This window comes from Pecten maximus, chromosome 9 (assembly GCF_902652985.1).
Source record: "Pecten maximus chromosome 9, xPecMax1.1, whole genome shotgun sequence".
Lineage (NCBI taxonomy): Eukaryota > Metazoa > Mollusca > Bivalvia > Pectinida > Pectinidae > Pecten > Pecten maximus.
The window spans coordinates 33,502,734-33,515,738 of NC_047023.1; the positions used below are offsets into that span (position 1 = coordinate 33,502,734).

General features: G+C 33.2%; 1 protein-coding gene across 1 annotated transcript; it reads right to left on the reverse strand.

The window, feature by feature from the left end:
- Positions 1–1,200: 1,200 nt before the first annotated feature.
- Positions 1,201–11,518, reverse strand: LOC117334752 (la-related protein 6-like). Its single transcript, XM_033894548.1, has 2 exons — positions 6,623–11,518; positions 1,201–6,583 (listed from the first exon to the last, which is right to left on the reverse strand). Exon 1 carries the CDS (start codon positions 11,366–11,368, stop codon positions 9,911–9,913), a length of 1,458 nt encoding a protein of 485 aa, XP_033750439.1. The 5' UTR covers positions 11,369–11,518; the 3' UTR covers positions 1,201–6,583; positions 6,623–9,910.
- Between the last annotated feature and the right edge of the window lie 1,487 nt (positions 11,519–13,005).

The following is a 13,005-nucleotide window of genomic DNA, read 5'->3' on the forward strand; positions in this document are numbered from 1 at the left end:
TTAACATATTTGACCACTGTGATCTTAAAAGTAAGTAATTGTCATTCACTTGAACCAACTTGCTAGTACTCCATCCCAGTATGCTACTGATACAATATCTGGGCCTTAGCTGTTGATAGGACATTAAACCATAACCAATCAGTCAATAACAAGTCGTTTGCACATTTGATACCTTTGACCTTGACAGTAGTTCAAGGTCGTTTATTTTAACAAATTTGGTAGTGTTTTGTAATAACACTGGGTCTTTTGGTAACTGTGATAAATCATTTAAAGATTTTAACATATTTGACCCCAGTAGGTTATAGACGGTCAATGCCACTCCCATTTTGCTATATGCACGATATCAGGCTTTTTGGCATTTGGGTTAATGACAAGTCATTTCATTTCTTTTTTTTTCATATTTGACCCGTGTCGTTAAGACGGTCAAGTTTATTCATTTGAACAAATTTGACAGCCTTTCATCTCGGCATGGTATTGGTCCAATCTCATGCCTCTCGGACTTAAATTTCAGTTAACGAGCGGAGAGTTCGGCATATAAATAATTAAATATGCCCATAATATATAAAGCGATAAACGAACTTTGCTACATTGTTAACTTCCACTTCGGCCGTTACTTGTAAGCATGGTCATGCCGAAGAAAGCCGAATCGGTCACATTGTCCAAGTAACGAGGTCATGATCATTTCTTTCAGTGAAAAGAAAACATGTTTTTTCCCGCAGATATGACGGAAAGGCCCAGAGTGGTTGAGCGATTTGGTTACGATCGGTTATATATTAATTATATCAAGACCGCTCTGTTTACATTTGAATTTTTTTTTTTTATATAAATCTACCAGGAATTGTTGCAGTCACTTTTATTTTTAGTCATGAAATTCACAATTTTGGTAAAGCACCTTAATACCCTTCCATATATGAAGTGTTTGATTCCACCATATCTGAGAGAATTTTGAAGTTCTAGTCAATTTGACCCTTTTTTAGCCCTGCCCCTCAGGCCCTTTGGGGTCGGGGACCATATAATTCACAATTTAGGTTGACCTTTAGTCATGCATAGAAGCTTCCTGCCAAATTTCATTGAATTTGCTTCAGCGATTTTGGAGAAGTCAAAAATGTAATTGCTTATGGACAGACGGACAAAAGGCGATTAGAATAGTCACTTCATCAAAGCTCAGGTGACCTAATAAAAAGTCAAAGAAGTAACGCATTAGCATACTACTGTACAGTTTTGTGTAGTTTTTATTTAATTTTACTATAATAACAGTGTTTGTAAGCAGACAAATTACAAAGAACATGTACTTACATAGTAATCCTGTTACCATTCATGTTGAATTCATGAAATATTTACCAAAATGCTTACAATCAATGAAATATTTATCAGAATACTTATCATTAATGAAATATTTATCAAAATATTCACAATGTAACATTACTGCAAGATATTTACTGCAAAATATAATTAAATGTGTGTGTATTTAAACGAACATTATAGATAAAGTTGTAATACTACATATATACCAGTTATCCAATAAACAATCTCCCTTTCATTCCTGCCTTCTCAGTTGTAATTCTGAATTACACAAAGTACATTCTTGTATGGCACTATCAAATATGTACTAAATAAATCAAACACTTGAACAGTATTAGAATTAACAAGGTCCTTTACATATTCTTTTCAGGGCAGAACTCTTCTGGAGGGGAGATGACTTTGTAGAAAGGTAGTATACATCCTTAAGTGTAAAACAGACTTTCTTCAGTCAAATATCTCTTGTACATGTTTTACTTAATCATCTGAGGCATGTAAATTGAATTTCATTATAGGTACAATTATTGTACATGAACACAAAATACCCATACGGCTAGTGATATCAACATACATGTACATCTAGTATATCAATGAAAAATTATATATATTAAATAACAGCCATTTAATAGCTAAGCACTTATGTCTGATATTAATTGTTGCAATGCTTCATAAAATACCAACTTCTACCGTCAATTATTAAACAACAGAAATATATCTCGCCTGGAGCTCTGTCTTATTTCAAATGATAAATAATTTAAACAAAGTTTTTACCATCAAGTTCATCTACCAAATATTAGTACTGTGTTGACATTTCGATTTTCTTGGCTGGAAAATATTCTTCTATATTGCTCGGTATGACCTCCAAAATGGGTCAAGGTCATATATGTACCTTAAGATCTTCACACCAGCCAACTACAGGCCAAATGTATATCATATATATTGTCTCTCTAGATACAACTGAAGGTCTCCAAAAATAAAAATACCAATACCTATAATAAGTACAGTGTAACTACATGTACCTCAGATTTTTTTCTTTTTACAAAACTTAAAAAAAAATATGACAACAGACACTAGGTCATCACATCTGCTCACAAACATTCCATGCTGTATGAGCTTAAGTCTTTATCACTGACAATGTGACTCTAAATGACAAATTATCAATGGGATGTAATATAAAAACCATACAAAACCAATGACATCATTAACTAAATGCATACCAACCAGGTAATATGAGTTAATGCCATTTCATACATTGATGAAAACAAATGTTTTAAAAATAGGTGAATATCAAAATACAGTAATCCACCAGAAAATGTAACAACAGGACTATCCTGTAAAATTTCTGGTGATTTTTTGCTAAACTTTTGATTCTCTACTGATTATGTACAGACCAAATAGGTTTATAAATATGGAACTTTATAAGTATGAAGGGTGTGAGCAAATAGTTGGCAAATCTGAGTCAATCACTGAATCAGAATGTTTACCTGAACTGGCTGTACCATTAGGTTGTCGCCTGTAGGCCTATATATATACATGTATATAGCTAGGTATATGGCAGTTTTGCATGTCTTCACAACAACCAATAGGATCATATCAAATCAATGTTTATTATATGTACATCAAATTACAACTTCCATCAATAGAAATTTATTTGTCTACTTGATTTTTTTAAACACATTTTCAAATCTGCAGAAATAACAAGGGAATGTCTAAGACAAAGAAGCAAGCCCACTGCCATTTAAAATTAATGAAAATATAACTAGAAATGTCAAAGTATATGCAACTTTGACCCGTGATACCAAATACATGTACTTAGCACAAGATTGTTCAAATCACATTGGTTGTATACTTCATCTCTGCATGAAGGTCAACGAAAATCAAACCACAAATGAACAGAGGACTTGAATAAGGATTCCTATCCAACCTTGCCTTTAAAAACTTGTGATGAAACATTCAAGCTTGATGAATGATGATCACTTTGGTTTGGTTTGTTTTTGTTTAACGTCCTATTAAAAGCCAGGGTCATTTAAGGACGTGCCAGGTTTTGGAGGTGGAGGAAAGCCGGAGTACCCGGAGAAAAACCACCGGCTTACAGTCAGTACCTGGCAACTGCCCCACGTAGGTTTCGAACTCGCAACCCAGAGGTGGAGGGCTAGTGGTAAAGTGTCGGGACACCTTAACCACTCGGCCACCGAATGATGATCACTACAAGCCTGATGACATATTGATACCATAAATATCATACAATCGTCAATTCCGTCAATGTCTGACAGGCATATAAAAAAATATGATATTCTGCTCAATTCAGCAACTGCAAGTTTTAATCTATAGCTCTGTAGGCTTATACTATCCATAATCAAAATGTTTCTAAGACATTTTTTGTTCCATGTCAAAACTCACAGTAAACAGTACTTTTGGTTTTTACAATAAATGCAATTTTCATCCGACAATAAACCCATGCCTAATGGGTAATAAGCTCGCAGATAAATATACTAATTTTAAATAAACAGAATACTGAACCAACTGCTTTTTCATTGGTCAATAATAAGCCAATGCATCAACTAAATAATGCTTTAGATGTAATGTGTTACTCCCTGGGTTTATTGAATGATACATAATACCAGGTTTGCTAAAATTTAACATTTGGTTTGGTTTGTTTTTAACGTCCTATTAACAGCCAGGGTCATTTAAGGACGTGCCAGGTTTTGAAGGTGGAGGAGAGCCGGAGTACCCAGAGAAAAACCACCGGCCTATGGTCAGTACCTGGCAACTGCCCCACGTAGGTTTCGAACTCGCAACCCAGAGGTGGAGGGCTAGTGATAAAGTGTCGTGACACCTTAACCACACAGCCACCGCAGCCCCTATCTAAAATTTATCAAACACAATGAACCAGTATATAGAGATCTATAATAACTGAGCCAGAACTTGCACTAAAGAACTATGAAACGCCATCAGAAAATAGTTTTAAAATATAAGAACCTAGTGTAATAGCAGACAGCTCAGTCCATCCATCAAATATACAAAATATACATATATGTACACAAATATATTGACACAGTCAACACATCTTATTAAAACTGTGCCATTTAAATACACCCAGAAATTCACTATACTACAGAATCGACTTATTCACAGGGACTTTCCACAATTCCCAATCCACAGTCCATACATTAATCTTTATATACACTTACATGTACATACCAAGTATGTATGGAGTGTGGGTTAAGAATTGTCCCTATGGTCTTATCTGATCCTCTAATAGTGCCATCACACTATATGTATTTTTTAGGTGACAGATTTTGGCCCTTTAATTTTTTCTTCTCTTAGCAATCCTTTTCTCCTAAATATATGATAAAATGTTGTTTTTCCAAACAAATACATCATCATAACCATTTGTTTATAAATATGCATATAAAATGTTTATAAAATATATATCTTACAAAAACAAGCCATACAATAACAGTGATTTTCTCTAAAATTTATCTATAAACAAATAAAAACAATAACAGACTGAAATGGTAAAATTGTAAACTATTGACAAATGATTTCTGTATCAATTCTTTTAAACTTTTTGCATGAAAAGCCAGACATTTGTTGATTTTCTAGTATATCTACATGTATTGAGAAAAATAGTATAAAATCTAAATGCTGAAGTAAAAAAAAAATATTGCAAATATGGGAAACTTTGGTCTTTAATATCCTGCATCAATACTATCAATATTATGCTTTCACTTTCAAAGAAGATATAAATTAAGTTGTTAGTTAATATGAACAGCATCAACCCTACTTTATCTACTAGGGTATAATAGTCCAAATTGAAGAAATCCACGACTGACACAAGTATATATTAACATGACTTCTAATACTAAAACTGATTCACTAATTCTACACTACTGCATGTCAAAAGGTTTATATATTATTATGTTTGGAACATTCAAAATTTTTCCTTAAGTAGGGAACAAAAAGAAAGATTGTAAGTTACAACCAATCATTCACTGCATTGAACAGGCACAAGAAACAATAAGTTATCACTGATAACTGCATTTTCGATAACAAACTTTAAAGTACGTAAAACATTTAACAAAATTGTACAACCATTATAGAAAATATTTAACGGTTTCTCGTCAAATATTAAAAATAAATACCAATTCAAAAGTATGTCATAATATCAATATCTCGGCAACTGTGAAAAGTACCAACATATTCATTCTGAGATATATAAAGAAGTTAAAGATATTTATTGATAATTCAATGACAAACCATTAAGTTTCCTTTTTATTCCATTATGATGTACATTATGATGTACTTGCTTCAACAAAAGAAAAAATGTTACTACATCAAAAGAGTTACAGAATTAATGACATATGCAAATGAATTCGAGAAAAAAAAACCAAACCAAAACCAAATACACTTAATTATATTAGGCCAAATAAGGTATGATTTGTGTTAGCCTGGCTAGTAAAGGATCAGTTGATGTAATTTAGATGTACATGAATTGGATACTATGTAGTATATGCTGATATGATACAGTGTAAACATGTTCTTAGAAGAATAAACACCGATATGCTGGACCAAAATGAGTTTCCATAAATATCCTCTTTGAAAGAAACTACCAAGGCCTTAGCAGGAACATGCATGCTGCCTGTATTATAAAATCCAACCGTCAGAGATAGCAGGAACATTCAGTCTGTATGACACTAAGAATCCAAAACTTTAGAGATAGCAGAAACATGCAGCCTGTATAACAGAATCAAAAACTTCAGAGCAAATGTGTAATATTTCTTGTAATGGAGAACTTTTAAGAAAGAATGAATACAAATAGCTACAAAGAGATTTTCAATCTTGAGGCAGGAGAAAAGGAATGAATGCTGAATGTTCCAAATGTGAATGTACATATGGTATTTGGTGACTTAAAAGCGTAAACAAAGAAAATAAAATTATGTTAATAGCTACATGCACATTGTATACCGATATGTTCATCTTCATATTGTGTGTGGAACCTGATTCATAACATACATACACGTCATGTAACAAATACCAAAGTAGTGTTCCTAAGACAGTAAACTGAGAATGGCCCAGTCAATGCTGAAAAGGGCCGGAACTCCAAGAAATAAGCAATGATGGGGTAATGGACTGCACAATATGTGCATCCCCATAGTGTGTCTAAATATACAGTTAGTTTGGATAACATCCCCATAGTGTGTCTAAATATACAGTTAGTTTGGATAACATCCCCATAGTGTGTCTAAATATACAGTTAGTTTGGATAACATATAATTTAAACCTTTGGAGAAATTACCATACTTTGGAGAAATTACCATACCTTTGGAGAAATTACCATACTTTGGAGAAATTACCATATCTTTGGAGAAATAATGACACTTTGGAAAAATTATCTTTAGAAGTGATTGGTATAGAGAGCTGGTGGACAGTAAAACAGAGTTAAACTATAAAGGGAGATAAGTGAGAGTTTACTCAGTAAAAAAAAATCAGAAACATATGATCGGAATATACATGAAAGACTTATTGTCCAGATATAGATATTTTCAGTTATTTTGTATGATGTCGAGGGAGCAAGTAACATGCAAAACAGCAATGTGGTTAATCTTCATGTGATATCTATCAGTAATCACACATACTTTGTATCTTGTAATCATTGGCATGAGAGGTAGTATTTATACACTTTGTATGTAATGGAGTGTCAAAATAATCTTATATTCCAACAAAATACTATTCATGTATTAAATTTATATCTTAGCACACAGCTTAATTGTTTTGTTATAGGGTTGTGAATCATTATTTTTTACACTGGCAAAATCTGTATAAATTGACATACAACAAACTAGAAAAGATTTACTTTAAATTTCTGAATGGAATGTTATACAATTCTGATTTTCTACTTAACTTTTTAATTTGTGTAAACTCCAAGTCTGAGGCTATAATCTGTATGAATCCTATAGCTATATATACAGGAGGTGAAAACACCATTGTATTGTGTTTAAATTTCATAAACATATCAATACTTTTTATTTCTCTACTTGATTAAATTAGTTAATGATTATATTAAATGTCAATGTGAAGGAGAGCAATACTTCTAAAACAATATTTTCAAAACTGTTAGGATGCCAATAAATGTGTCAATCACTATGATATCAATATATGATACTCAACAACATGTCTATAAACAAAAACGGGAAAAAGCAAATGGCATCAATGCCATATAATATATCCAAGTACAGATCTTGCTTTTCGGGTGATAATACTTAACTGATAGTAACGGGCATCACAAAATGTATAATATAAATCAACTGATACCCAAGTACTGTACAGTGTACATGTATCCTGCTGGAATTGGCCTAGCTATAAATAGAAAACAAAGTGAAATACACCGATAATATTTAGAAATGGTCATATATATATTCTACATTGATCAACCTAGATACAATATCCTGTAGTACAGACCTGTAACTGCGGAGAAAAAAATCCTATAAATAAAAAGAACAGAATTTTGTCTCAAATCAAAATTCTTGTTCAAGTTGGATGGTGTCGGCTGATGCAATACAAACCACCTATCTAAAAGCTCTGTGCATCTGTCATCTACATATAAATCATTTTTAAAAATCACAAATGTACGAAATAGCTGATGTTATAAAGAGGGTTTCTTTTTAATCTTCCTTGACTAGTTCACAGTTTGAAGTAAGGCTTATTGATTGATGAACTATATACTGCAGTTGTATATTGTTGAAAGATTTTCTCATTGCTTGCCTCTGGAATCCACTAGAAAGTGTTTAGTCAAATATTTCAAAAGACTGACCCCAGGGCTTATTGCAGGATAAACATTATTATAAGGTACCAGTTAACATTTTTCAAAATATAAAGAACATTACAAATTTACAGAGAAATCTATTATATCGGTCACAAGACTTGAGCTCTAGAATCAGAATCATGTCAAAATACAGGTGATCTGATCTATGCCTATAGCTATGGCATATAAAATTTTTTCAGAGTTTTTTGCTTGGTACATGATTACCATGTTTTTGTTAACAAATTTTGAAAGCATGTATTATTGTTGGTCAAGATTTTGTCATTCACTACCGAGCTGTAAACACTTACTATGACTGAAAATGTTGTGAATCTTCATGGAGACAAATCAATTCAGTGGTATATAGATAGATATATATGAAACAATCAATCTCTATCTAAATTTGCTACAAATCTTCATGAAGCATGACGATTGACCAAGTAGGTGCCTTATCTACATAAATATAAATTTAGATTAACAATACATTTTTTTTTTCATGTGAAAAGCCAAGTCCAAAAATAGCTTATTAAAGGTAATGAATCAAATGAATATAATTCAATGGTAATTGACAACAATGACAGAAATAGCTACATTAAACATAATTAATCTAACTTGACTTATTTGACCAAATAAAATTTCAAATTCAGTCGGTAGCATCTAAAAAATGTAAAACCTAACTATGTATGATGTAGATAATATAATATCTGCATACATATATACAGTCATTGTTGAAACTGATATAGACTGTCTGTATCTTCTCTATGGCCACATACTAAGTGTGTTATTTTCCCATATGAAAAAAGTCACAAATAATATTTCTCTAATATTTATGAAAATACATTGTATTAATATATTCCACTTTGTTTTTAAAATAAGGTCTACTAAACAATTATGATTTGGTAATTGTAACATATAAAGGACAAAAAAGATAAACCATTAATGCATATTAATTCAACAAGGCAGATTATTTCTATTGTAAGCAGTCCATAACCGTTGACATCTAGCCACACTTTGGTATAACATATATCAACAAAGGGCCACAACTCTGTATAGTGGAACAATTTCAGAATCAATACAATATTTTACCAAATCATGATCAGTGCTCTGTGCCCTGCAAGGGCACAATACCTTTTCTTCTGGTAAAAAAAAGATGAAAATATTTAAACGTAAAGATAAAATGCTTTAACTCTCTAATCAGCCAATAAAATCTTTCTGTATGAAATGAACATGACAAGATACATTGTACTACAAATCTCCATCATATTAATAACCATCACTCTCATTAATTGAACAAGAAAATTTTCCGTGATCAGTGTATTTAAGTCTTATTGTTGGAATTACTCAAAGCCTTTTGGGGTTTATTTCTGTTAACAATGTGTTTATTTGACCAAATAGGGTAAATTCTTAGTATCATTACACATAAAGACCTAGGTCTATCCTTGAAATTGGACTATTCCAATTACCAGCTATATATACACGATACAAAATGATGTCCAGATAAAGTGACAAATGCTAACTCTGTATCGAGTTGGGTATCAGACCAAAATGTAGTAATTAGTAATTCGGTAAATGCTACATTTACTTAAACCAAGAGGTAATATATGTGTAAAATTTGGCAGCTATATTAGACCAGATACACTAAAGATAAAATGATATACCAGGGTATATAATTATAGATTGCCAAATATATATATACATGTATATAGAGTTCCAACAGTAAAAGCAAGAGATAAATTGATTTCTGTTTTTACTTCCCTTACAGGTACCTAAGTTTAGATTAAATACAAATTAAATCTATTTTCACAATATTTAAGAAAATGTACTGCTCCTTGGTTTTCCACGCCCAAGATGAAATCCAAGGGTCCCATCAGGACCTTTGGGTTGTCGCATCACACCTTCCATATCCAGCATGTGGTGTCTCCCATTTGGACTGCGTCCAGGAGTTGTTTGATTGGCTAGTGGACTGATTTCCTGAGCAGCCTTGAGCCTCCGTTGTACCCAAGGACTAGAAGGGGTACTATCTCCCCCAGAGGAGTAATCATAAGTCTTTCTACTCATTTCTGGACTGCTTCTTGGACTATTCCTTGGACTGTTGCCAGGACTTCCGTGTGTCAGTGGGGATTTAGTATGCTGATTTCTGCGGCGGGACCGAGGGCTGGTCAATGGACTAGATCTTGGACTAGAACGGGGTGAGTTTGATGGGCTTAGTTTATTGGGGTCCAAATGATTTGGACTGAGCGATTTTTGATGGTGAGCGATAGAATGCTTTGAAGGAGTAGGAGTATCAGCCTCAGACCCACTACTGGCATAAGACGAGTCATTCTCACGTGCAAGTTCATCAACTCTGTTTTTCTTCCTTCTTTCCCTCCTTTTCTTTTTCTTTTCATGATTTTCCTCTCCGTCATCACCATCGTTTTCTTCATTTCCATCCTTATCCTTCTTTTTTTCTTTCCTTTTTTGAGGAGCAAGAAGCATGACTCGCATACCTTTTCTCCAATCCTCAGTATCTGTCATTGTATCACAGGCAAGTTTAGCAGACTCATGCTTTTCGAATTCTACAACACAACAGATAGTGGTACCAATTTCAGTGTGTTTAGCAGCATATTTTTTTACATCCTGTGGTATACTCTTGCCAGGACGCAGGATACGAATCAATGAAACCTCACCACACTTTGAAAAAAGTTCAGCTACATTTTCAATTGACGGTGTCTCCATAGGGAGATTAACCGCAACAACAGAACGTGATGGTGTTGTTTCGTCATATTCAGGCAGTGGATCTGTCCGTCTCACCTTCTTGCCTTCTTCATTCACTTCAAGATGATCAGAATTTCTCAAACTGTAGGCTACAGCTCTGTAATCTTTTGTTAAAGACTTCACTTTCTTAAAAGAAGTAATAAGTTTTATGCTTACATACCCCTGCCTATTTCTCCGAACGTGTTTTAACAAAAACGCGTCCTTCAATATGTTGACATCAGAGAAATAGAATTCAACCTGTTTGATTATCTTGTCACGCAATTCGTCGGTAGGAGGATGAAACTCCGGTTCGGGAGACTTATCCCTGTCACCGTCACCCTCCTCTTCGCTCGTGTACACTGAGCTCGTGCCGTCTTCATCTTTGATTTGCTCTACACGAAGAAACGGGGCCACAAGGGACGGAGAGGCGGCCACGTTGTTTACCTCTTCTACCGTCTGTTCAGGTGGACTACCGTCGTCAGCCGGTACTTCATGAATGACAGGGACGTTTTCGTTCACAACAGACTCACTCATTGTCTCCAGGTATAATTATTGTACCTGTAACTTGTCCAAAACAAACAGCTTTCAGTCTATAAGGCAGTAAAATTGTAAGGAATCCCCCACAAAACTGCGTGCCTTCTTGACTTGCTGCCGTGTGTACGTCCTTGTGATGACGTCAAGTTTTATTTCAATTTCCGTTTCCGGAATGTTGTAAGGGGTCATCTCAACCTTTAATCTTCGATGTTACCGCCCTTCATTCTGTGCGGTTATCACTGAAAAACAGTGGGATGTAGCCAAAGTTTAAAATGCATATAATTTATATTAAAACAAGTTGGCGCGTACAAATACTGCATGCAATTCCATGCGTTACATTTAGGACAGACTCGATAAAATGGTTAAGAGCAGTAAATCTAGATTAGAATCTGGGCATGGGTAATTTATTTTTTATTCCTTTTTTTTTTTTAATTTTTCGTTTAAGAATTATTCCGGTTTTCAAATTTAAGATACGGAATCTGGCTTTTATAGGACCAAAATTGAAAGTAACAAAGAATATATTCTGTAAACTAATGTGCGAAAATGTAGCTAAAGCCAGCAGTACTAGAGGTTCAGTTGATAACAGCTGTTTCATATTGTTTAATTGTTTGTTCTTGGTGGGTTTTTTTCCTCCCCCCGGGATATTCTATGGTTAATTGTGTTTGTATATTTGATATACGTATGGTAAATAATGTTATTATAACTTCATTCTAATGCGTCCAACGAATAACTTTAATTAACATTATTTCATCTGTTTTGTTTAAAATTCACAAACAATATAATTGAATAACCTTATAATCACAATTACAAGTTAAGACACTTTTAATATATATGTAATGCTCTATTTTATAGCCATACCTCTGTATTTTCCGCGTCCATCATTTATTGTTAACTTATATCTTTTCTAAGATTTTACCAGAGACTTGTATATACGTCTTGATTTTATCAACCGAATAAAGTCATTACAATGATGAATATGATAATGAATTCAAAATGAAATAGGCGTTATGGCAAAACAAACTGGTGCACAACAATATGATAATGACATGTAGGAAGTAATCAGTGTGGGAACAGTTCATACGGGTAATATGATTAATTATGTTCACAAAGGTAACATGATTAATAATGTTCACAAAGGTAACATGATTAATAATGTTCACAAAGGTAACATGATTAATAATGTTCATACAGGTAACATGATTAATAATGTTCACTAAGGTAACATGATTAGTAATGTTTACAAAGGTAATATGATTAATAATGTTCACAAAGGTAACATGATTAATAATGTTCATACAGGTAACATGATTGATAGTGTTCATACAGGTAACATGATTAATAATGTTTACAATGGTAATATGATTAATAATGTTCACAAAGGTAATATGATTAATAATGTTCATACAGGTAATATGATTAATAATGTTCACAAAAGTAACATGATTAATAATGTTCACAAAGGTAACATGATTAATAATGTTCACAAAGGTAACATGATTAATAATGTTCATACAGGTAACATGATTAATAATGTTCACAAAGGTAACATGATTAATAATGTTCACAAAGGTAACATGATTAATAATGTTCACAATGAAAGGGAGTGTCTCGCTAGATCATACACAGTTGTACACGTA

Coding starts and splice junctions, on each gene's coding strand:
- LOC117334752 (XM_033894548.1), bottom strand. CDS start 11,368: ATGAGTGAGTCTGTTGTGAACGAAAACGTCCCTGTCATTCATGAAGTA.